This window comes from Neovison vison, chromosome 2, assembly GCF_020171115.1.
Source record: "Neovison vison isolate M4711 chromosome 2, ASM_NN_V1, whole genome shotgun sequence".
NCBI classification, from domain to species: domain Eukaryota; kingdom Metazoa; phylum Chordata; class Mammalia; order Carnivora; family Mustelidae; genus Neogale; species Neogale vison.
Window position 1 is genome coordinate 76559415 of NC_058092.1, and position 26296 is coordinate 76585710.

General features: G+C 42.3%; 1 protein-coding gene and 1 pseudogene across 3 annotated transcripts in view; both read left to right on the plus strand.

Annotated features, from left to right (window-relative positions):
• LRRC8D (leucine rich repeat containing 8 VRAC subunit D) overlaps window positions 1-20269 on the plus strand; it is a 122043-nt gene extending 101774 nt beyond the window's left edge. For all 3 annotated transcript variants that reach the window (XM_044238651.1, XM_044238653.1, XM_044238652.1), the window contains exon 3: window positions 17334-20269. In XM_044238651.1, the coding sequence (XP_044094586.1) occupies window positions 17336-19912 (2577 nt within the window). In that variant the 5' untranslated portion in view covers window positions 17334-17335 and the 3' untranslated portion in view covers window positions 19913-20269. The remainder of the gene's footprint in view (window positions 1-17333) is intronic.
• LOC122900180 lies at window positions 6594-7946 on the plus strand (annotated as a pseudogene).
• Window positions 20270-26296: the final 6027 nt, after the last annotated feature.

Consider the following 26296-nt stretch of genomic DNA (forward strand, 5'->3'; position numbering starts at 1 on the left):
TTTAAGTGTTTATGGACTCCAGCAAACTGTGCACACGCAGTTAGAGGAAGTCAGAACCTCGGCATCCAGTACGTGTGCGAAAGGGCAGAAAACACCATGAGGACAAGGAAAACGAACGTCTGAGGTTCCGGCAGCTTCCTTGTCTCCCAGAGTCTGCCTCTCTGGAGCTCCTTCCTGCTTGTCTTTTTATATTGCTTGGCTATATGCTAAAATGGTGCTCTTTTGCCTCAGTCCAGGAGTTCACACTGGCTTATCACCTGCCTGCAATCAAGAATCAGACCTTGGTCTTATCTCCTGGTGAGGGTGTGCCCACACATACCCTTTGTCTTTTTGTTTTCCCATAGAATGTTGACTTCTAAGCCAAATTGCCTGCAGATGGTCTGTCCCTGTGAGTCACCTTCAGAATAACCTGTTAAAAAGAGTTGTATGGTACTGTCCATCTGGACAGTGAAGAATTCGTGTCAGAGCTGATCCTTTTAAACTCTGGCACAATTAACAGTGACCTCAGCTGTCGCTGTAATGAACAGCGACAGCGTTCGGCTCACAGTTTCAGTGCCTTCTACGCCCGCTCCTAGAATGCTGTTACAGGTCACCAGGATTTGTTCTGGTCTGGTTCAGACCTTTATTACGTTTTTGTTTTTCTTTTTCTTTTTTTCCTGTGTCATGCTCTGGGTACATGCAGATAAAAGAAACTCACCTCCTTTAGGGTGGAAATTCAAACCGAGGTGGAGGGAGAGGAGCCCGACAGATTGATGGAACTCCCAGTTGAACAAGGGCCATGAGCAGCCATGGTCTGCGTCTGTGTTCATTTCTAGTCCTAATGGCTGGGCTGTTTTAATGAACCACCAAGTAGCCTCATGAATTACATGTCCAGGGTATGGGATAGCCAAAGCTGAGTATCTTTTACTAACTTTGAGAAGTTTTCTCAGGGTTAGTAAGATCAACACCAGGCAAGGCACTCAGGTGCTTTCTAGCAACCTAGACTAAATCAGGAACAAGGACTGGTAGGTTCCCAGCTGTCTGTATCCAGAGAAGATACCCATGGGTTTGTGATGAGAGGGCCTTTCTGTCCCAAAGACAACTGGAACAGAATGTGGCAAGACTTCCCAGGATCATGGAAAGGTCCTGACCCGGGGATCAGATATCTCCATTCTGGCTCACTTTCCTTTGCCCAGTCTGAGGTATGTGCAGTCATACTCTGGAGTAGCAATATTAAAGGTGAGTAAACTTGAAAAGGAAATGGTCAGTTTTGGCCTAAGATGTCTTTTCTTACAGGTGGGAAGAACTTAGAAATGCAAATATAACTACCCTTAACAATCCCACTGGCTGCCTCGTAAACTGGATGAAGTTAGGATTAGAAGACTTTGAGCAGACATTTCTCTCTGAGCCTGGGATGGCTTTCTCTGGAGCCTTTATTAAGGCCCCTTTTGCAGGGCTGATCAGACCATCTCCATACCTCTTTCTCTGTTTGTGTTTCCTCTAGGCTTCTTTTTCAGTGGGGACAGCTACTAATTTTTCTTACTATTTCCCTTTTTATCCCCAGCTGCTATACCTAGCACTCTGTAAATGTTTGTTGAATGAAATGTAGTTTCTAGTAGAAGGTGCCTAAGCGATGCCTGTAGGTACTGAAGGATTTGTGAAGTTCTCTTGGCTTGAGTTCCTGGTCAAGGCAATGCTAGTGATAATTTGTGAAAGAAAACTCTAATGTTTGCACGAAATGAAATGTGGAAGCCCTTGATTTAGACATTCTTTTGTTCCATGAATGAGATCTCATTTTCTAGCTTTCAAACATGGGCCTTGACTTTTAGAATTAAAAGCTAATAGAAAAGGCAAGAAAATAAACAATGGTATATTAAAATATTTTTGTTAATTCCTGAGATATTTTGTCTTAGATTTTCTAAAATGTATTGAGAATTCTATTCCTTAGCTTTGAAGTGGATTTTCTCTGTGAATAGCACTGTTCTAGAGAGAAAGTCCAAGTAGGTACTAAAATATACTTTGTTTTTGTAGCTCACAAATTCTGGATTTTCTCGAGTGTTAAGAGGATTCATAAAAAGCTTTTGGAAGGGTATCTGGGTAGTTCAGTCAGTTAAAAGTCTGGATCTTCATTTTGACTGTAACCTCAGGGTCAGGAGATCGCTCTGCCCCTCCCCCACTTTAAAAAAAAAAAAGCTTTTGGAGGTAGCAAAATAGGTGGATTTTGTGAAATCTGATTTTAGTAGGTTTTAGTTCTTTATTTTTCTAAGGTCCTTTTTTTTTTCTTTTTGGTGTTCCATATTTCATTGTTTATGCACCACACCCAGTGCTCCATGCAATACGTGTCCTTAATACCCACCACCAGGCTCACCCAACCCCCCAACTCCCCTCCCCTCCCAAACCCTCAGTTTATTTCTCAGAGTCCACATTCTCTCACGCTTTGTCTCCCCCTCCAATTTCCCCCAACTCCTCCCAGCTCACTTCTCTCCATCTCCCAGTGTCCTCCGTGTTATTCCTTATGCTCCACAATAAGTGAAACCATATGATAATTGACTCTCTCGCTTGACTGATTTCACTCAGCATAATCTCCTCCAGTCCCATCCATGTTGATACAAAAGTTGGGTATTCATCCTTTCTGATGGAGACATAATACTCCATTGTAGATATGGACCATATCTTCTTTATCCATTCGTCCCTTGAAGGGCATCTTGGTTCTTTCCACAGTTTGCTGACTGTGGCCATTGCTGCTATGAACATTAGAGTACAGATAGCCCTTCTTTTCACTACATCAGTGCCTTTGGGGTAAACACCCAGTACTGCAATTGCAGGGTCATGGGGAAGCTCTATTCTTAATTTCTTAAGGAATCTCCACACTCTTTTCCAAAGTGGCTGCACCAACTTGCATTCCCTCCATCAGTGTAAAAGGGTTCCCCTTTCTCTACATCCTCTCCAACACTTGTTGTTTCCTGTCCTGTTAATTTTGGCCATTCTGACTGGTGTAAGGTGGTATCTCAATGTGGTTTTGATTTGAATCTCACTGATGGCTGGTAATGAACATTTTTTCATGTGTCCATTAGCCATTTGCATGTCTTCTTTGGAGAAGTGTCTGTTCATATCTTCTGCCCATTTTTTGATGTGATTATCTGTTTTGTGTGTGTTGAGTTTGAGGAGTTCTTTATAGATCCTGGATATCAGTCCTTTGTCTGTAGTGTCATTTGCAAATATCTTCTCCCATTCCGTGGATTTCCTCTTTGTTTTGTTGACTGTTTCCTTTGCTATGCAGAAGCTTTTGATCTTGATGAAATCCCAAAAGTTCATTTTTGCTTTTGTTTCCTTTGCCTTTGGAGACCTGTCTTGAAAGAAGTTGCTGTGGCCGATGTTGAGGAGGTTACTGCCTATGATCTCTAGGATTTTGATAGATTCCTGCCTCACATTTAGGTCTTTTATCCATTTCAAGTTTATCTTTGTGTATGGTATAGAGAATGGTCAAGTTTCATTCTTCTACACATAGCCATCCAATTTTCCCAACACTACTTTTTGAAGAGACTTTTTTCCACTGTATATTTTTTCCTGCTTTGTTGAAGATTATTTGACCATAAAGTTGAGGGTCCATATCTGGGCTCTCTACTCTTTTCCACTGGTCTATGTGTCTGTTTTTGTGCCAGTACCATGCTGTCTTGGTGATCACAGCTTTGTAGTAAAGCTTGAAATCAGGCAGCATGATGCCCCCAGTTTTATTTTTCCTTTTCAATATTTCCTTAGCAATTCGGGGTCTCTTCTGATTCCATACAAATTTTAGGATTGTTTTTCCAGCTCTTTGAAAAATACTGTTGGAATTTTGATCAGGATGGCATTGAAAGTATAGATTGCTCTGGGCAGTATAGACATTGTAACAATGTTTATTTTTCCAATCCATGAGCATGGAATGGGCTTCCATCTTTTTGTGTCTTCTTCAGTTTCTTTCATGAGTGTTCTGTAGTTCCTTGAGTACAGATCCTTTACCTCTTTGCTTAGATTTATTCCCAGGTATCTTATGGTTCTTGGTGCTATAGTAAATGGAATCGATTCTCTAATTTTCCTATCTGTATTTTCATTGTTAGTGTATAAGAAAGCAACTGATTTCTGTACATTGATTTTGTACCCTGCCAGATTACTGAATTGCTGAATGAGTTCTAGTAGTTTGGGGGTGGAGTCTTTTGGGTTTTCCATAGAAAGTGTTATGTCATTTGTGAAGAGAGAGAGTTTGACTTCTTCTTTGCCAATTTGAATACCTTTTATTTCTTTTTGTTATCTGATTGCTGTTGCTAGGACTTCTAGTACTATGTTGAACAAGAGTGGTGAGAGTGGGCATCCTTGTCATGTTCCTGATCTCAAAGAGAAGGCTGTCTGCTTTTCCTCTTTGAGGATGATATTCACTCTGGGTTTTTCAGAAATGGATTTTATGAAGTTGAGGAATGTTCCCTCTATCCGTGTACTTTGAATCATTTTAATCAGGAATGGGTGCTATATCTTGTCAAATGCTTTTTCTGCATCAATTGAGAGGACCATGTGGTTCTTCTCTCTTCTCTTACTGATTTGTTCTATCACATTGATTGATTTGTGAATGTTGAACCACCCTTTCATCCCATGGATAAATCCCACCTGGTCATGGTGGGTAATGTTTTAAATGTACTATTGGATCCTGTTAGCTAGGATCTTGTTGAGAATCTTGGCATCTGTATTCATCAAGGATATTGGTCTGAAATTCTCCTTTTTGGTGGGGTATTTGCCTGGTTTGGGGATCAGGGTAATGCTTGCTTCATAAAAAGAGTCTGGAAGTTTTCCTTCTGTTTCTATTTTTTGAAACAGCTTCAGGAGAATAGATATTATTTCTTCTTTGAATGTTTGGTAGACTTCTCCAGGGAATCTGTCAGGTCCTGGGCTCTTGTTTTTTGGGAGGTTTATGATCAATGCTTCAATCTCATTACTAGATACTGGTCTATTCAGGTTGTTAATTTCTTCTTGATTCAGTTTTGGAAGTTTTTAGGTTTCCCGAAATGCATCCATTTCATCTAGGTTGCTTAATTTATTGGCATATAACTGTTGATAATAATTTCTGATGATTGTTTCTATTTCCTTGGTGTTAGTCGTGATCTCTCCCTTTTCATTCATAATGTTATTAATTTGGGCCTTCTCTCTTGTCTTCTGGATTAGTTTGGCCAGTGGTTTATTGATCTTATTGATTCTTTCAAAAAACCAGCTTCTAGTTTCATTGATGTGTTCTACTATATCTCTCATTTCTATCTCCTTGATCTCTGCTCTAATCTTGATTATTTCCCTTCTTATGTGTGGGGTTGGCTTAATTTGTTGTTGATTCTCCAGTCCTTTAAGATATAAAGATGGCTGGTGTATTCTGGATTTTTTAATTTTTTTTGAGGGAGGCATAGAGGGCTATGTATTTTCCCCTTAGGGGACCGCCTTTACTGTATCCCATAGGTTTTGGACCAAAGTGTCTTCATTCTCATTGGTTTCCAGGAATTATTTAAGTTCTTCTTTGATTTCCGGTTGATCCAAACTTTTTTTTTTTTTTTGACCCAAACATGCTTAAGCAAGGTGGTCTTTAGCTTCCAAGTGTTTAGTAGCTTTTAGATAGCCAAGTGGTTTGTAAAATCAAGGGACAAGTCCCTAAACATTTTTTCTCAGTTATTTTTGAGGTATCTAGACCAAAGCAGTGTTAGAGGAAAATTATTTTTTATTTTTATTTTTTTAAGATTTTATTTTTCATCTTTACATGCAACGTGGGTCTCGAACTTATAACCCCAAGATTGAGAGTCCCATGGTCTATTGGCTGAGAAAATAGAAATAAAATTCTATTTATTAAAATAGAAAACAACTTTTTTTTTTTTTAAGATTTTGTTTATTTATTTGACAGAGAGAGATCACAAGTAGACGGAAAGGCAGGCAGAGAGAGAGATATATATAGGGAAACAGGCTCCCCGCTGAGCAGAGAGCCCGACACGGGACTGGATCCCAGAATCCTGAGATCATGACCTGAGCTGAAGGCAGCGGCTTAACCCACTGAGCCACCCAGGCGCCCCAGAAAACAACTTTTAAAAGAAAATTTCAGGGCATCTGGGTGGCTCAGTTGGTTGAGTATCCAACTCTTTTTTTTTTTTTTTTTTAAGATTTTATTTATTTAATTGACAGACAGAGATCACAAGTAGGGAGAGAGAGAGGAGGAAGCAGGCTCCCCGCCGAGCAGAGAGCCCAATGTGGGGCTCGTTCCCAGGACCCTGGGATCATGACCTGAGCCGAAGGCAGAGACTTTTAACCCACTGAGCCACCCAGGCGCCCCAGTATCCAACTCTTGATTTCGGCTCAGTCATGATCTCAGGATCATGAGACTGAGGCCCACTTTGGGCTCTGCAATGGACGTGGAGCCTGAAACATTCTGTCCCTCTCCTCTGGCCCCCCTTCTTAAAAAAATAAAGAAAATTTCTTATCATCTTTTTGAGAATGAGTAACACTGAGTTGTTGTATTTGTATATGGAATTATATTCGCTAAAGTATCTTGCATAATTATAATATCCATAACAGTATGTATTAATTAATAATATAATGACGAGTCTAGTCTCAAAATGGAGGTAAAACTGCCACCCGGTCGCCCCCAGCTGGACTCCAGCCATTGCCGCCGCTGCCGCCGGGGAGAGGAGGGCAAGGATCCAAAGGAACCAGAGCAGTTGAGAAAACTGTTTATTGGTGGTTTGAGCTTTGAAACTACAGATGATCGTTTAAGAGAACATTTTGAAGAATGGGGTACACTTACAGATTGTGTGGTGATGAGAGACCCCCAAACAAAACGTTCCAGGGGTTTTGGTTTTGGACTTCTTCCTGTGTTGAAGAGGTGGATGCAGCAATGTGTGCCCGACCACACAAGGTTGATGAGCGTGTAGTGGAACCAAAGAGAGCTGTTTCTAAAGAGAATTCTGTAAAGCGTGGTGAAGCGTTAGATGAAGGACACTTCATCTAACAGTGAAGAAAATCTTTGTTGGTGGTATTAGAGATAAAGAAGAATATAATTTGAGAGACTACTTTGAAAAGTATGGCAAGATTGAAACCATAGAAGTTATGGAAGACAGGCAGAGTGGAAAAAAGACAGGATTTGCTTTTGTAACTTTTGATGATCATGATACAGTAGATAAAATTGTTGTTTAGACATACCACGCTATTAATGGGCACAATTGTGAAGTGAAAAAGGCCCTTTCTAAACAAGAAATGCAGTCTCCTGCATCACAAAGAGATCGAGGAGGTGGGTTTGTCAACTTCACAGGTCGTAGAGGAAACTTTGGAGATGGTGGTAACTTTGGCCGTGGTGGAAACTTTGGTGTAAGAGGAGGGTATGGTGGTGGAGGTGGTGGCAGCAGAAGTAGTTGTGGAAGAGGTGATGGTGAATATAATGGATTTGGGGGTGATGGTGGCCACAACGATGGTGGTCCTGGTTACAGGAGTAAAAGAGGCTATGGTGGTGGTGGACCAGGGTATGGAAACCAAGGAGGTGGATACGGAGGTGGTGGTGGAGGATATGATGGTTACAATGAAGGGGGAAATTTTGGAGGTGGTAAATGGTGGTGGTGGGAACTATAATGATTTTGGAAATTATAGTGGACAACAGCAATCAAATTATGGACCCATGAAGGGGGGCAGTTTTGGTGGAAGAAGGTCGGGCAGTCCCTATGGTGATGGTTATGGATCTGGTGGTGGAAGCAGTGGATATGGTAGCAGGAGGTTCTACAAAATTTTCAGAAGAAAAGGGCTACAGTTCTTAGCAGGAGGGAAGAGCAAGGATTTGTCAGGAAAGCTGCAGGTTACTTTGAGACAGTTGTCCCAAATGCATTAGAGGAACTGTAAAAATCTACCACAGAAGGAACGATGATCCATAGTCAGAAAAGTTACTGCAGCTTAAACAGGGAACCCTTCTTGTTCAGGACTGTCATAGCCACAGTTTGCAAAAAGTATGGCTATTGATTAATGCAACATAGTTGCATAGTTAGATGTACATTCCTGAGGTCTTTATCTGTTGTAGCTTTGTCTTTCTCTTTTTCGTTTTCTTTTCATTACATCAGGTATATTGCCCAGTAAATTGTGGTAGTGGTACCAGGAATAAAAAATTAAGGAATTTTTAACTTTAAAAAAAAAATTAGTAACATAACATCTGTAACAGTTAATACTCACATAATATCAGTCATACAGAGCTCTGTTTGAAAATACTGAAGCATTCCTTCTCTCTCATTTTACATCTGAAGCATTTATTTTCTTTAATTTTAGGAGTTTTTCATGTCTGAATTGGGTGTGGCATGTGTGTGTGTTCCTGCACACGTGTGTACATATATGTTCAAATGTACATTGAATGTTGAGGAAGGGTTCCTGGTAGTGATGATATAGCTCATTACTTCTTTATGAACTTTAATTTGTTCAGCTTTGGTTTATTTCACTGAAGGATTTGAGGATTTGATCCTCACCAGTCTCAGGTGTTTACCCAATCTGCCCAGTTTGGCCAAGAAAACTGGCCGGTTTTTCATAGAACGCAGTAGAAAGAAAATGAACGTTTGTATTTGATTGGGTCGGGAACTCATACCTATGTGAAAAATACATGTATTAGATTGATTAATCAAGCTCTTTACTATTTCATATGCTAAATTTTTTTAAAGATTTTATTTATTTATTTATTTATTTGACAGAGAGAGATCACAAGTAGACAGAGGCAGGCAGAGAGAGAGCGAGGGAAGCAGGCTCCCTGCTGAGCAGAGAGCCCGATGCGGGCCTCCATCCCAGGACCCTGAGATCATGACCTGAGCCAAAGGCAGCGGTTTAACCCACTGAGCCACCTAGGCGTCCTCATATGCTAAGTTTTTTTCATTAAGTAAAACACTTCCAAGCCATTTGTCTTCCTTCTAATAGGGGTATCAAAGGTCTTCTTGTGCAGATGGGATTAATTTTTAAAGTTTTAAATTAGGTGGCCATATTTTTCTGTTTTGATGCTAGGATTTTGCTGTATGCTAATAATAATCTCCTTAATATAAATTTTTGAACAAACACTAAGTTCCCCACATTTACACTGCTAAAGAACATGAGCAAAAAACAAGATTTGAATCAGGTCTCTTTGGCATCAAACTTTGCCACCTTCTAATATAAGTAATTTTCATTGGGGGGCACCTGGCTTGCTCAGTTGGTGGAGTGTGTAACTCTTTATCTTGGGGTTGTACGTTTGAGCCCCATGTTGGGTGTAGAGATGACTTAAAAATAAAATCTTTAAAAAAAAATAAGTAATTTTAATTGAACTGTTTTTGAAAGAAATGAAATTAAAACCAGTTTTACTGTCTTTTATTTTGGGATTCCTTCTGTGTACATAATGCTACATGCTAATTCAAAATTCAAGAAATTGGCCTAACCCTCTTCAGTTAAAGACTAATTAAGATGGGCTTGCTTTTCTCCTCAGTGATTCTTTTTCTGCATTCAGATTCAGCAAACACCTTTGGGCCTTACTTTGTGTCAGATCCTAAACTGAATTGCTTCCAATACATGGCAATATTGTTATTAAGATTTAATAGATGAGGGGTGCCTGGCTGGCTCAGTGGGTTAAAGCCTCTGCCTTCAGCTTAGGTCATGATCCCAGGGTCCTGGGATTGAGCCCCGCATCTGGCTCTCTGCTCAGCAGTGAGCCTGCTTCCCCCCACCCCCTCTGCCTGCGTCTCTGCCTACTTGTGATCTCTGTTAAATAAATAAAATCTTAAAAAAAAAAAAAAGTTTAATAGATGAGACATGGAGTGGATAAGAAAAGTGCTAAATTTTTCTTCAGAACGAGTTCAGTGTAATCATAATAACATAGCAATCATTTTAGAACATATTTGAACCTAGAATGCTGTGTAGCGTGACTCTACAATTAGGGTACCTCCTTTCACTCTCCTGTTTCTGTTGAGAGGCAGTTTAGGCAGTAAAATAAAGATTGAGGTCTGGCTTCTAAATTTTAATGACTTTATTGGGGTTTAATTCATATACCATACAATTCACCCAGTTAAGTATACTTTTCAGCATTTTTCAGTATATTCACGGAGTTGTCCAACCATCATAGCTTCTAATTTTTGAACCTGGCTATTGGTTATTGGTTTAGTCCATTATTACTGGTCATGCTTTCAGATAAGAAAACAGAAGCAAGGACGCCTGGGTGGTTCCGTCATTAAGCCTCTGCGTTTGGCTCAGGTCATGATCCCAGAATACTGGGATCAAGTCTGGCATCAGGCTCCTTGCTCAGGGGGAAGCCTGCTTCTCCCTCTCTCACTCCCCCTGCTTGCGTTCCCTTTCCTGCTGTCTCTCTCTGTCAAATAAATAAATATAATAAATATAATCTTTTTTTTTTAATGAAAATAGAATCATATAGTGTAAAAGAATTTAGATTCAGTCTGTTCTTTCCTGATTCATCATTGTTCAAAGTCTATTAATTTTCCTCTTTCAGTTCTAGTACAGAAAACTTTCCCAATTCCCATCAGAAATACGTACTTATGGGAATGTTAAGCTGATTTTCGTTAGTACCATAAACAGAGAATCCTTGGAATGTGAAATCCTCATGCTTGTAATGTAATTCTTTAAGTCCTTTGCAATAGACGTACTATAAAGGAGAACCCAAAGAACGTATGCAATTAATACTAAGTGTGCCTTTCTTGGGTTAAAAGAAACAAAAACACCCTTATACATGGTTATATCCATTCTGAGTCCCCATTCACTAAAGAGATCAAACCTTGGATATGGAAGTTAGGTACTGATCTCTCTCATTGTCACATTAGAAAGTCACTTGAGGATCATCATATACTTAACATACTATATTATATGTATATATTTAATATACTTGGTATGCACTTGCATATATGAAAAGCAATTTCTGTTCAAAGCACTCCTGCATTTTCAGGCAGTTAATGGTTGAAACACTCCCTGGGAGGTAGGAAGTTTTTACTCTGTTTTTGATGGGTAAAATGGGATACCAGACACACTTACTGAAGTCCTGTGTTTGAGATAAGAGCTAGTCGGTGGCTGACGTTGCAGGAAAGTACTGGTTTAAGACTACATTTAAACTGGAAAGTACTGGTTTAAGACTACATTTAAACCATGCATGCCTCGGTTTGTTTCCACCTTGTGACTTACCTGTAAAATGTGCGATCTGTACAGGGGCATACTAGATGAAGAATGGGATAACAATGGAATTATTTGTAGTTTCTATAATACCTAACTTCTCCCATATCTCCATGCCTTTGTGCTTGCTACTTCTGTCAAATCATATTTCCTACCCTCCCAGGCACCCCATGACGTTCCCCTTCTTCTGATCTCAGCTTGGAAACCACCTCTCTGTGGAGCCCCACCCCCTGTTATCAGATGCAGACATGGGTTTGTGCTGTCCTACACCTCCTGTATTTTGTATTAACCCAGTCAGGGCAGTTTTCTTACTGTGTTGTAATAGCACACTTACTGCTAATAGGGATGTCCATTAGACTGGGAACTCCTGGAGGGCAAGGACTAAGTTACATCATGTCTACATTCCCCTCCCTGGTGCCGGGCTCATGGTTTTTGACATCGTGAAGGGTCACCTTAGGGAAGGAGGTGGTGATTACATAATTTCATTCCTCCATCTCCTCAAAGCCAAGGACAAGGGTCAGAAGTTCCCTCCTTCAGCAGCCGACCGTAGCCAACAGCGCAGCCACTGGAAGACCACACGATAGAGGAGATAGGAAGATGAAAGATTCTGTTAACCCTGTCACTTAATTAGCCCAGGGAGGTCTATTAAGCTTTTTGTGCTCGGGTTTCTGCAGCCTGGTAGCCAGTAGCAGTGCCTCATTCCCCGGGTTACCATGAAAGTGATCAGAGGTATTTCATAGAAAATTAGTTTGCAAACTGCACACACAAGGAAGGAAGAGAGGCAGCATCACCCGCTAGAAGGAACATGTGGCTTGGCCTTAGCTGAGATTTTTCAATCCAGATTTCTCCACTCATTATTTGACTTCCACAACTTAATCCCTATAGGCCAGTTTCTCTGTCAGGGGAAAATAATCCCACTGTGGCAAATGAGAGTAACGTGAGGATTAGAAGAAATTCAGGCGGTGTTCCACTGGCGTTCATCTGTGCGCCTTGAGCTGGTCCCAGCCAGAGCTGTTGTACATGGTAGATTCATACCTCTGTACCTACTTTTCTGTGGCAGATTCAGTCCTTTGTCATCCGGGGGGAGAGGAGGTCCCTGGCCTCCGACCCCAGCCAGCCTGTGGGAGCCTTTGAATGGGGGAAGGCGGAGCGTCTGTCTGCGGACACTGAGCGTTTGTAGGGCAGTTGTTTATACTGTTATCCTTTCTTTTTGAAACTTTTTATTGAAGTTAAAACATAATAAATAACCAAAAAGGCACATAGCCTCAATGTACAGATCACATTTTATAAACCGAGCAGACCCACATAACTAGACCATTCATTCCCATGGATGCCTGATACTCCACTTTGTGAATATCCCACGTTTCATTTTTTCATTCTACCGGTGGTGGACGTGTAGCTAGCTTCCAGTGTAGGGTGATTGCAACTAGTGCTTCTGGGAATGTCTTTTATATGTGGCTTTTGATAAGGATGTGTTTTTCTCCTGGGTATATTGCTGGGTCATAGAGTGTGCACATGTTCAATTTTAGTAGATATTAACCCAGAAGTTTCCCAGCATGGTTTTATCAGTTTACTCCTACCAGCAGTGTGTAAGGGTTCTCCTTGCTCCCCATCCTCACCAGCACTTGATATTATCTGTCTTTTTCACTTTGGTGGCTTTTATATAATTAGGTAGCATTTTGGAAGTAGAACTGTTTCCTCACCCCACAAAACCTTAAACTGTAATACATTCATTTCAGGAATGCGTCCCACACAGAAGCAGATTATACCAGATATAAAACTCCTATGATAGTGCTTGGCACATGGGAGGAAGGTGACACATAACTAGCTGCCGTTGTTGTCATCTTCATCATCATTGTTGTCACTGAATGCCTTCCCTGTTCTTGAGAGGAGAGAGAGTGGGTCACAGTGGATGGCAGGTGAATAGGAAGGCATAGTCCCTGCCTACATCCTTTAGGAAGAAGCTCCTGATCTACAGGAAGAGACAAATACTAGAAAAAGATATTATTAGACCATATGATAGGAGTTTGGGAAAAGAGGCAGTAGCTGAACTGGTGCTTGAGGAATCCGTAGGAGTTGAACAGAAAGAAAGAAGGGAAGTGGGCTGGAGGAAATGGCAGGGGCACGGAACCCTTGGCGTTCTGTGCTGTAGAGTAGACAGCATGCTGGAGGAGAAGAGCCCACGCTTGCATGCTGGTCCCTGTTGTTCAGATGTTGGCACCCTTGCTGGATTGTGGGGTCCTCGTTAGCAATCATTTGGGGTCATTGTGAAGTTATAGTACTCTAGTGCTCTGTTCTCTGCCCCCACCTTTTAACTTTCTCTCCCTCCTCTGGGAAAGTGACCCACCTCCTCTTCTCACTCCTGGAATCAGAGCCTGTCCCGAGCCCAAGGTGTTATAAAACCACAGATGAAGCTTTAACGGCTACGAAATACTGGTTACAAGGATCCCACAGCTTCTTTGCTGTCTGAGCCTTTAGCTATTTATCTTTATGCAGAGGCCTGACTTAGAGTTTTTATTCTTGTCAGGGCCTAAGTTGCACCGTGGTGGCATTTAGGTTTAATCAAATGCTCTTCGACCCGATACCATATGCAGAGAGCTGATCACTGTTCTGGAGGGATATTGAGGAGGAGGAGATGCTGACGATGGTAGTCAAGAGCCGTACGGTCTTTCCTTGGTGAAGCACCTGCTACGCGGCAGGCATTGGCTAGAAGGGAATGAGGAGGACAGACATGGCCTCTGGCCCTTGGCCCTACTGAATTTAAAATCTGGTCTGGGATAGGACAAGTAGTCAGTTGGTTCCACCGCAGTGTGACAAAGATTGTCCTGGGCAAAGGGACAGAGTCCTGTGAGAGCTCGTTGGAGAAGAACCCCATGCAGACGGAGGTTAGGCAGGACTTTCTGGGAAAGCTGACAGAAACCTGGTAGCCTAATGAAGGTGACTGGGAAGGAAGTAGAGGAAACAGTGCATAGAAGGACCTGAATACAGGGGGGCAATGAGTGGCTGGTTGGAGAAGCTGGAAGACATTATCAGCCTAGAGTGTAGAGAATCTTTGGAGAAGAGTTTTAACCAAAGGACCCCCAGCAGGTGGGAGATGCATTGAAGGAAGTCAAGAGTGGAGGCGGACAGACAGCAAAAGGCAAACATTATGTGATTTCATTTCTATGTGGAAACCCTAAAAGACAAAACGAACAAACAAAAACAGAAATTGACTCACAAGTGCAGAGAACAAACCTAAGGTTGCCAGAAGAAGGTGGCAGTGCAGGGATGACCAAAATAGGTGAAGGGGATTGGGGAGTACAGACTTCAGGTTACAAGACAAAGAAGTCATAGGAGTGAAACGTAGAACGTAGGAGGTACAGTCAATAATATTGTAATCATTTTGGTGACAGATGGTGACCACACTGACCACAGTGAGCATTTTGTGATGTACGTAATTGTTGAATCACTGTTTTATACACCCAGACCTAATGGAGCATTTCACGTCAACTCTACTTTAATAACAATAATTAAGTAAGTAGCTAAATAAATAAAAATAAAGACTGGAAGCAGAGAAACCAGTTGTAATAATTAGGACTTAACAGACGGGTAAGTAATATTCACTGAAAGTCAGCAGAATGACTTTCAAAATTCCCTTCTCCCCTCAGTTCTCCAACCCAAACATCCTGACTTCTTTAGAGCCCAATGCCACGATCTGAAGAGTAAAGAAAAATCTTATTAGAAAGAGGTATTTTTTTTCCTATTATTTATATGTATGGCCCTTTAAAACCGTGGTCCTTGGGTATGATTGGATGAAGTTCTTTGCCAGGAAGAAACCTGGGAGGTGTGTTCTGCAATCTCTGTATTTGAAGTAAGAGTCATGGTAACCTGTGGCTTGGTGCTGTGTTTGTGCATTCTGTGTAGGGACCAAAGAGCTCACATGACTTGTGGTGAACTGTTTCTCATGGAGCTTGGCCCACTGCGTACTCCGGTAGCCTGGCTTCCTGCATCAATTCCCAACCACTCACAAAACCAAACACACACACACACACACACACACACACACACACACACAATGCAAGAGCTCAGGATAAAGGGATTCCGGTGGGAATGTTATCTCCCACTTCCTTGGTCATTTTTTAATAAAGACTGGTGGCCAGGTATTTCATACTTCAGCCTTGAAGTCTAGAAGTGTGATTTCTAGTGATCTTCACTAAGTTTAAGGACAATGGAATAGTTTCTATGTATTTGGAGTCCTTGGGCTTACATTTACCTCTTACATAAAAGACATTCCACTTAAAAAAAAAAAACTATAGATAGGAGAATTGCTATTACAAATGAGTAGATATTCATTGTATTTTATTAAGAAATATTGTGTTCCTGCCTTGTGCAGCACGAGATGTATGTAGAGAGTTTCAGAAGAAACAAGACAGTGTCCCGACGTCCCGACTTTCAGAGACTTTGAAACAGAGCCAGCAGAGTCAATGTTCTGATCCCACCACTCTCTGTTTTGTCATCCAAGAGAGATACTAGTAACCAGTCAATTCACACTTCTTTGCTAAAGCCAGAGTCAGCCTCAGAATCCTTCTCAACACAGCAGTCCAGGCAACTTTGGCGTCAGATTTTTAAAAATCTGCTTTCTTTCCTTTATTTTAAAATATAATGTATTCCCAGAATTTTAGGTTTTTGTCTGGCCTTTTATCTTTCTTTCTTTTTACTAGCTTTTCAAAGAATTACGTCATATTCTAGTTGAATACTGGAACCTGAGAGCATCTCAAGAAAGTAAAATGTGATAGTGTTACTTTTCAAGAAGCTGAAACTTCCGATTCAAGAAGATAAACACTGACTTCACACGTATGATCACAGAGGCCCATTCCCAGCACTTGCCCTAGAAACTTTGAGGTTTTTTTTGCTTTCGTCAAGGATGATTGTCCTTTGTACTTTTATTCTTTGTAGGAATTGTTTCTGGACTGTAACACTGCCAGCCATCAGTGACTGGTGACCATATTTTCAGGTGGTCTGGTACTGGACTTCCCTTTATTGCGTCTGGGGTCACTGCTTTGGTAGAGATCAAAGGTCTTGCCGGCCCTGACCTCTTTGGTGTCTTGTCACTGATCATTCCACCTGTGTCTCAGGCCCTCTTTTCATGCCACAGGCGGTTCCACAGGGGCATGAAAAGGCCAGAGTTCCAGCTCTATATATTGATAAACCCCAAGTATGTATATACTAAGACTCCTCTTAAACTCTAGACCCTTAATTTCAGCTGTCCATGGCACATTTCCACCAGAATGAGAAGAGCTAACGCAACAAGGGAACAACTACTGTGGCCAGAGGCTAGAGCTTTATAATCAATACTTAACTTAAGCTTTCCAATATCCCTCAGAAGTTATCATCCCCATTATACAGATGGAAAACACAAGACTTTGGAGAATCATACCGTTAGTAAGTGATCAGCCTGAATCTGGTACACATAGCTTATGTAGAGTTTAATAGTATATACGGACCCTTCCATTTTGGCTTGTACAAAACAGAAGTCCTCTCAACTCACTTCCTAAGACTCCAGTCTTAACCTTGAATCTGTCCAGTCCAGATACCATCATGTTCTCACATCCTTCTTCAAGGTCCAGGAAGTTAAAAATCTTTCAATTCTGACTCCAAAACAGCTCTCAAACTTTTCCGCCCTTTCTACTCCAACTCTTCAGCACACTGCCCTTATTTCTCACCAAGGAAGCATTCTTCAGGGGCGCCTGGGTGGCTCAGCGGGTTAAGCCTCTGCCTTCGGCTCAGGTCATGGTCTCAGGGTCCTGGGATCGAGGCCTGCGTCACACTCTCTGCTCAGCAGGGAGCCTGCTTCCTCCTCTCTCTCTCTGCCTGCCTCTCTGCCTACTTGTGGTCTCTGTCTGTCAAATAAATAAATGAAATCTTTAAAAAAAAAAAAAAAGAAAGAAAGAAAGCATTCTTCATTCCCTACCCTGCCCCCACTTTTTTTTTCTCTTCTCTTGGGTGAGGAGAGAAAAGCTCCTATGACAAACCACAATTTTTTCTCATAGTTGTTCCTTTTAGCTTATTTTCTCCTATACCTACCTTGGATAAAAAGCTAGGACGTGAAAGAGAATGCTTTTGTTTGGAGCAAGTATAGAGTTTTTGTGTGTTTGTTTTTCATTTAATGTTTTCGCTTCCATCTTTGTAATGATGCCTTTTGTTTTCTTGTTTTCTAGGAATGTTTACCCTTGCGGAAGTTGCTTCACTTAATGACATTCAGCCAACTTACCGAATCCTGAAACCATGGTGGGACGTGTTTATGGATTACCTGGCTGTCGTTATGTTGATGGTAGCCATCTTTGCAGGAACCATGCAACTTACCAAAGATCAGGTGGTCTGCTTGCCAGTATTGCCATCTCCTGTAAACTCAAAGGCACACACGCCACTGGGAAATGCCGACGTTACCACCAATATCCCCAAGATGGAAGCAGCCACTGACCAAGACAAAGACGGGCGGACGGCAAGTGACATTTCCTTTGGCACATCTGCTGTGACACCTGACATACCTCTCAGAGCCACATATCCTCACACAGATTCGACAGTTCCAAATCAGGAGACAAAGAAGGAGAAGAAAGATCCAACAGGCCGAAAGACAAACTTAGATTTTCAGCAATATGTATTTATTAATCAGATGTGTTACCATCTGGCCCTTCCGTGGTATTCCAAGTACTTTCCATACCTTGCTCTCATACATACTATTATTCTCATGGTCAGTAGCAACTTTTGGTTCAAATATCCCAAAACATGCTCAAAAGTAGAACATTTTGTTTCAATACTAGGAAAGTGCTTTGAGTCTCCTTGGACTACCAAAGCGTTGTCTGAGACAGCGTGTGAAGACTCAGAGGAAAACAAGCAGAGAATAACAGGTGCCCAGACTCTACCAAAGCATGTGTCTACCAGCAGTGATGAGGGGAGCCCTAGTGCCAGTACCCCGATGATCAACAAGACAGGCTTCAAATTCTCAGCCGAGAAGCCTGTGATCGAGGTCCCCAGCATGACCATCCTGGATAAGAAAGACGGGGAACAGGCCAAAGCCCTGTTCGAGAAAGTGAGGAAGTTCCGTGCTCACGTGGAAGACAGTGACTTGATCTACAAACTCTATGTGGTCCAAACGTTCATCAAAACAGCCAAATTCATTTTCATCCTCTGCTATACTGCCAACTTCGTCAACGCCATCAGCTTCGAGCACGTCTGCAAGCCCAAAGTGGAGCACCTGACTGGCTATGAGGTGTTTGAGTGCACCCACAATATGGCTTACATGCTGAAGAAGCTTCTCATCAGCTACATATCCATTATCTGTGTTTATGGTTTTATCTGCCTCTACACTCTCTTCTGGTTGTTCAGGATACCTTTGAAGGAATATTCTTTCGAAAAAGTCAGAGAAGAGAGCAGTTTCAGTGACATTCCGGATGTCAAAAACGACTTCGCATTCCTTCTGCACATGGTAGACCAGTATGACCAACTGTATTCAAAGCGCTTTGGCGTGTTCCTGTCAGAAGTCAGTGAAAATAAACTTAGGGAAATTAGCTTGAACCACGAGTGGACATTCGAGAAACTTCGGCAGCACGTGTCCCGCAATGCCCAGGACAAGCAGGAGCTCCACCTGTTCATGCTATCCGGCGTGCCCGACGCCGTCTTTGACCTCACAGACCTGGATGTGCTGAAACTTGAACTGATTCCGGAAGCTAAAATTCCCGCTAAGATCTCTCAGATGACTAACCTCCAAGAGCTCCACCTCTGCCACTGCCCTGCGAAAGTGGAACAGACAGCTTTTAGCTTCCTCCGCGATCACTTGAGATGCCTTCACGTGAAGTTCACCGACGTGGCTGAAATCCCCGCCTGGGTGTACCTGCTCAAAAACCTTCGGGAGTTGTACTTGATAGGCAATTTGAACTCTGAGAACAACAAGATGATCGGGCTCGAATCTCTCCGGGAGCTGCGGCACCTTAAGATTCTCCACGTGAAAAGCAATTTGACCAAAGTTCCCTCCAACATTACAGATGTGGCTCCACATCTTACCAAGTTAGTCATTCATAATGACGGCACTAAACTCCTGGTACTGAACAGCCTTAAGAAAATGATGAATGTCGCTGAGCTCGAACTTCAGAACTGTGAGCTGGAGAGAATCCCCCATGCTATCTTCAGCCTCTCGAATCTGCAGGAACTGGATTTAAAATCAAATAACATACGCACCATCGAGGAGATCATCAGTTTCCAGCATTTAAAACGACTGACGTGTCTGAAATTATGGCATAATAAAATCGCTACCATCCCTCCCTCCATCACCCATGTCAAAAACTTGGAGTCACTTTATTTCTCTAACAACAAGCTCGAATCCTTACCCGTGGCAGTGTTCAGTTTACAGAAACTCAGATGCTTAGACGTAAGCTACAACAACATTTCTGTGATTCCAATAGAGATAGGATTGCTTCAGAACCTGCAGCATTTGCATATCACTGGGAACAAAGTGGACATTCTGCCAAAGCAGTTGTTCAAATGCATGAAGTTGAGGACTTTGAATCTGGGGCAAAACTGCATCACCTTCCTCCCCGAGAAGATTGGTCAGCTCTCCCAGCTCACTCAGCTAGAGCTGAAGGGGAACTGCTTGGACCGCCTGCCAGCCCAGCTGGGCCAGTGTCGCCTGCTCAAGAAAAGCGGGCTTGTTGTGGAAGATCACCTTTTTGACACCCTGCCACCCGAAGTCAAAGAAGCATTGAATCAAGACATAAATATTCCCTTTGCAAATGGGATTTAAACTGAGATGATCCTGTGCAGGAACACCGTCCTAGAGGGCAAACACTCACGTACAAGTTATTGCAAGATAATGCATTTTAGGAGTAGATACATCTTCAAAAATAAAACACAGAGAGGATGCATAGAAGGCTGATAGAAGATGTAACTGAATGTTCCCTGTTTGTAGTGTTTTCAGTCAATTCATTTCCAGATCTTTTCTCTTTTCTTTTTTTCTTTTGGGGAAAGGGAAGGAACGATTATAATCACTAATCTTGGTTTCTTTTTAAATTGTTTGTAACTTGGATGCTGCCGCTACTGAATGTTTACAAATTGCTTGCCTGCTAAAGTAAATGATTAAATGGACATTTTTCTTACTATACCACCTTTTTGGAGGTGTCTTGATTTACTTTGCCGCATCGGTGCGGTACATCGCTTTAATGCAGACCACTGGAAGACGCATGAGGTCACAACTTGTAAATTTGAAATAGCTAAAATCATTGATTTCCTTCCTCTTTTAATTTAGAGTGCCTCACATATGCACTTCTTACCACATTGGGTTAGGGCTCCTGCTTCTGAGAATCCCATTTTAGAGATTTCACACTTTTTTTTTTTTTTAAAGATTTTATTTATTTATTTGACAGAGAGAGAGATCACAAGTAGGCAGAGAGGCAGGCAGAGATAGAAGGGGAAGCAGGCTCCCTGCTGAGCAGAGAGCCCGATGCGGGGCTCTATCCCAGGACACTGGGATCATGACCTGAGCTGAAGGCAGCAGCTTAATCCACTGAGCCACCCAGGCGCCCCTAGAGATTTCACACTTTTGAGGGCCCAGAACATAGTGAAGGTGTGTAGATTGTGGGTAGTGGGGGGGGGGGTCTTTTTTTTTTTTTTTTAAATAACAAGAAAAAATAAAAGAAAATGATATTTCCCTTACCAAGAGCTGTTTTCCTGTAGTCTAGAGTTACCATGAGACACATTTTTCTATCAATACTATAAGGTTGCCAATAAATAGAAAATGTTTTTTTTTAATTAATTATAACCAGGACAAAATATTTTTTAATTATTTATTTGAGAGAGAGAGAGAGCACAGAAGCACAGTAGGGAGGGGCAGAGGGAGAGAGAGAGAGAGAGAGAATCTTCAAGCAGACTCCCACTGAGAGGGGAGCCTAATATATATAAAGGAAAAAGTCTTATGTTTTATTGCTAGCACTTTCTCTGACTACCTCCCCTAAACTCAAAAATCATGACCTGAGCTGAAACCAAGTCAGAGGCTTAACCTACTGTACCACCCAGGTGCCCCCCAAGACAAAATTTTTAATGGCTTAGTGATTAATGCTTTCCAATATATCAACATTTGGAAGATAATACAAAATCAAAGCAATAATTAATTTTTGCCCTTTTCAGCTTTGGGGGGAAAAATAGGACTTGTAGTTCATTGAGTTGGAAAACTGACTTTCTGTATTTATTTTAGCAACGGCTGTATTTCCTATGTTTGCCTGTGGCTAGGAAGGATCAGGTCCAGGAAAATGCTGGCAGAATGTACTGTATCTTAGATGATGATTTTCCTTTTTTAACCTAAAAATTGTCCAGATCCATTTCAGAAAATTTAAAAAATCCCCTACCACCTGTTTAGGCATTGGCTAGCAGGTGCTTCTCAGCCTTTCTACAGATGTGTCTTTTAAAAAGAAGGGGACTCTTTGGCACTCTAGATGACAAAGTAATGTCCTCTCTCTATGAGTTTGGACTCCTCTAATAAGACACAGGAGGGGCGCCTGGCAGACTCAGTCAGAAGAGCATGTGACTCTTGACCTTGAGGTTGTGAGCTTGAGCTCCACATTGGGTTGAGTAGAGATTCCTAAAAATAAATAAACTTATAAAATGAAAGACTGGACACTCTCTTGTCATACCTTAGCATGACTTGAAGGGTCTTGTCAGAGAATGTGAGAAGACGGACCCACATCCTTTTCCTCACAAAACTGGTCTCGGAGTCCTGGCCTGTTGCAAGTGGTGGTCTGTCCGTAAAGTTTATAATTACTCTCAGAAGTGGGATCACTCCCAGAGAAAGCCTTGGCCTCTGTGGCTGAATTAGAAACTGACCCCAGCTACAGCATCCCAGCCACTCTCTGTCCTCATAAAGGACGAGTTTATAAAATCTCAAGTTCAGAAAATTAGAGAACAGGGGCCAATTTGAGATATAGAAGCACATTGACGATTATGTCCGTACCTTCCATTTCTCTTCAGTATTCACTGATGTATTCAGTAGTATTATGTATTATGGTAGTATTATGCACCTACTATGTGCCTACCCGGTCCAGAGAACAGGGAATTCACTGTTGGAATGAGTCTGAATCCTTGGCTGCTGGAGCTTTACTGCCGTCAGCATCTTCGTGGTTAGTTGCGTTGACTTGGAGTTTAGGGGAGGCAGTCAGAGAAAGTGCTAGCAATAAATAGAAGACTTTTTCCTTTATACATAAAAAATGTCAAATGGGCAGGAACTGTTGGCAAGGTGGGGGAGAGGATGTTAGTAATGCAAAGTATACAAGTGATTATAATGGTAATCTAGATGGCAAATGGAATCTGTGAATGAACTGTGGTGGGGAGGGGACACACTTAGAGAGGAGCTTCATCGAGGTTCTGCACCTAAAAACTCTGCCTGTAAACACTCCCGAACACGTCCTTCCCACCAGCCACACAGGGCGCGGTTCTCCCTGCATAGTAATGCCGGCATCAGACATGGGTACAGCATTTTTAGAAGGATGCTTCAGGGGCACCTGGGTGGCTCAGTTGGGTGTTTGCCTTCAGCTCTGGTCATGATCCTGGGGTCCTGGGATTGAGCCCCACATTGGGCTCCCTGCTCAGCGGGGAGTCTGCTTTTCCCTCTCCCTCTGCTGCTCCCCCTGCTTGTGATCTGTCTCCTGCTGTGTGTCTCTCTCTCAAATAGATAATCAAATCTCTTTTTTTTCAACTTTTCAAGGTGTTTATTATTTTTTTTCCAATTTATTTATTTTCAGAAAAACAGTATTCATTATTTTTCACCACACCCAGTGCTCCATGCAAGCCGTGCCCTCTATAATACCCACCACCTGGTACCCCAACCTCCCACCCCTCCGCCACTTCAAACCCCTCAGATTGTTTTTCAGAGTCCATAGTCTCTCATGGTTCACCACCCCTTCCAATTTACCCAAAAGCACATACCCTCCCCAATGTCCATAACCCTACCCCCTTCTCCCAACCCCCCTCTCCCCAGCAACCCACAGTTTGTTTCGTGAGATTAAGAGTCACTTATGGTTTGTCTCCCTCCCTATTCCATCTTGTTTCATGGATTCTTCTCCTACCCACTTAAGCCCCCATGTTGCATCACTACTTCCTCATATCAGGGAGATCATATGATAGTTCTCTTTCTCCGCTTGACTTATTTCGCTAAGCATGATATGCTCTAGTTCCATCCATGTTGTCGCAAATGGCAAGATTTCGTTTCTTTTGATGGCTGCATAGTATTCCATTGTGTATATATACCACATCCTCTTTATCCATTCATCTGTTGATGGACATCTAGGTTCTTTGCATAGTTTGGCTATTGTGGACATTGCTGCTATAAACATTCGGGTGCACGTGCCCCTTTGGATCTCTACGTTTGTATCTTTAGGGTAAATACCCAGTAGTGCAATTGCTGGGTCATAGGTTCTATTTTCAACATTTTGAGGAACCTCCATGCTGGATAATTAAATCTTTTTAAAAAAAAAAAAAAAGGATGCTTCATTATCTTGCTTGTGACATAAACAGGACAGATCTTATGACCCTTGCTTTACAGCCTAGAAAACTTGTCTTCCTTTCTTAAAACAAGTGCATGTTGTTTTTGAAGGGGCAAAAATGGCAGGACTGCCACTGCTCGTCTTGTTTTTCAGAGAGATCTGTAGGAGCCGGTCTGTGTGACACTGCCAAGCTTGACAGCTGGCACTGCCCTTGGGCACCTGTTTCCTAATCAATACTCGGGGTTCAGTCGCTTAGAACTGATAGGTGTTACAGGTCTTCAAGCAACATTAAGGGGGACCTTTTCTCTTACCCAAACTTTTATTGACTTTATCAGCCCTTAGTGATTTCCTTGAACTCTGAAGAGTTCACGGTGAATGGGTTGAAGTGCCTCATCCCTTGCCACTGTTTGCAAATAGCAGTATTTTATTTTTTTATTTTTTTTAAAGATTTTATTTATTTATTTGACAGAGAGAAATCACAAGTAGATGGAGAGGCAGGCAGAGAGAGAGAGAGAGGGAAGCAGGCTCCCCGCTGAGCAGAGAGCCCGATGCGGGACTCGATCCCAGGACCCTGAGATCACGACCTGAGCCGAAGGCAGTGGCTTAACCCACTGAGCCACCCAGGCGCCCCACAAATAGCAGTATTTTAAAAGAGGTGGCCCAAGAAATGCTGGTTCATCTATCAGACTTTAAATATACTTGGTCTTGGAGTCTCAACAAAACAGCAGATGAGATTATGGAGAAATACACCGTCAGTCCATGTGTTAACAAATTTCCGTTGGCACTGCATGCACCAGACATAGGAGAGGAACAAGTTAGAAGGCATGTGTTTTGGCTTACCGGTATTTTCATATCTTTTTCCAAAGACCTCTGAACACCATCTGAAGAGAATTAATTTAAAGAATCTTTAAATGTTCTGTGTCTGTGTGAGTCCCACAAAGTCTGAGGTTTACTTTTGGCTGTTTGACTTTTTTCCCCCCAGCTTTCATTTTGGCTCAGTAGAGAAAAGGGACTTTTCTAGGGAGTCAGAAGAATGAACTGGGATTGTTACAGGGACCCCAGTCTTTGTAGTGGAGATTTAGCAGTTTAATAATAGGTAGAAAGAGTTCATTCTAGATAAGCTCTGGCCAACAGTTCTGCCCATTTGACACTTTTCATACAGAAAGGAAAAAGTCTAATACTTTTTTGCTAGCGCTTTCTCTGACTGCCTCCCCTAAACTCAGAGTCAACCAGCAACTGAGCTTGAAGTTGCTGATGGCAGTGAACTCCAAAGTGCCCTTGATACCGATGCCCAGTAGCTGTTTCCATTCACCTTGCTGAGTAAGAGCCAGAGTGCTGGCCTCTCGCTAGGGTTTCTGGCAGCACTTGCGTCAGTAATTCATTCCAATAAAATGGTCCCTTTATCAACTGAATCCCCAAACAAAGGCTGTACTAACAAAAAGCCCTTTTTATGAAAAGAAGAAGGAGGGGGAAGAACTTCGGAAAACAGTTTTCAAATGTCCTCTAACTTGTGACTGACACGAGAAGTGGTCCCATCTGGTCCTGGCCAGCTGTGGCTCTCCTAGGACAAAAGCTCCAGGTACTCAGGGTAGCGTCTGCTACGGAGGGAGGGGGTGGTACAGACCACAGCAGGGCCACAGACCATCACCTCTCAAGCCTGGGATAGCCTGAGGTGACAACCATGCTGCCAACAGGAGGGGAATAATAATCTTCTTGGTTCATAAATCTTAAACCCTGAAGGAGGACGCCTTCATTCTTCTGCCTCTGGAAATAATGATGTATACATTGTCTTTCTCAGTGGAATGCACAAGATTGTTGGTGTAGTCAGTCCTGTGGGATTCGTCTTGTAGACTCAGGACCCACTGCCGTCCCACAGCTGGGAGCCCTCTAAGGGTTGAAACAGCCTGGCCCCACCTGCTGTTTCTATCATCAGTCCTTTCCTACTCCTAAGATTCCAGGCTCTGGAGTGACAGTGACTGGATTTGAATTCTAACTGCAGCAAACTACTTAAATTCCCTAAACCTCAGTTTCTTTATCTGTAAAATGGGAACAAGAAGAATACCTACCAATAGTGTTGTTTTGTTTTGTTTGTAAAGATTGAAAGAGGCAATTCATTTAAGGCACTGTGCCTGCCAGAGAGTAAGGACTCAATAACATTCCAGTGTCGCCATTGTTTTTATCCCCAACTATGACAGAGATTGCTAGTGTCTCTCACTATGCATTCTCTCTGTTTTTGGTATGGATGCACACCTGGGAGCACAGCATAAAATATGCATAAGATAAAATATGTCCCAATCTTACTTGGGGCTAGATGTGGCCATGTGACTAAATTCTAGCCAAAATAATGGGACTAGAGGGGGGAATGTGCAATTTCTGGATTAGGCCCTGAAAGGGAAGGGCATGCCATCCCCTTCTCCATGGCTGCTGGTTAATTTGCAGGTTTTAGAAGTGAGCCCAGTGTAGACTGCAGAGGCAGGGCAACAAAGCAGGTATGGCCCAGCACTAGGACAGTGGATTGGGCTCCTGGCAACTTCAAAGAGCAGAGCTACATAAAGGAGGAGTAAACTCTTGTCTTGTTGAAGCCCCTATTCCTTAAGGGTTCTCATACATGCAAATCCCACCAAAGACTTCGCTACTCAAACTGCTGTGCAGGGAGC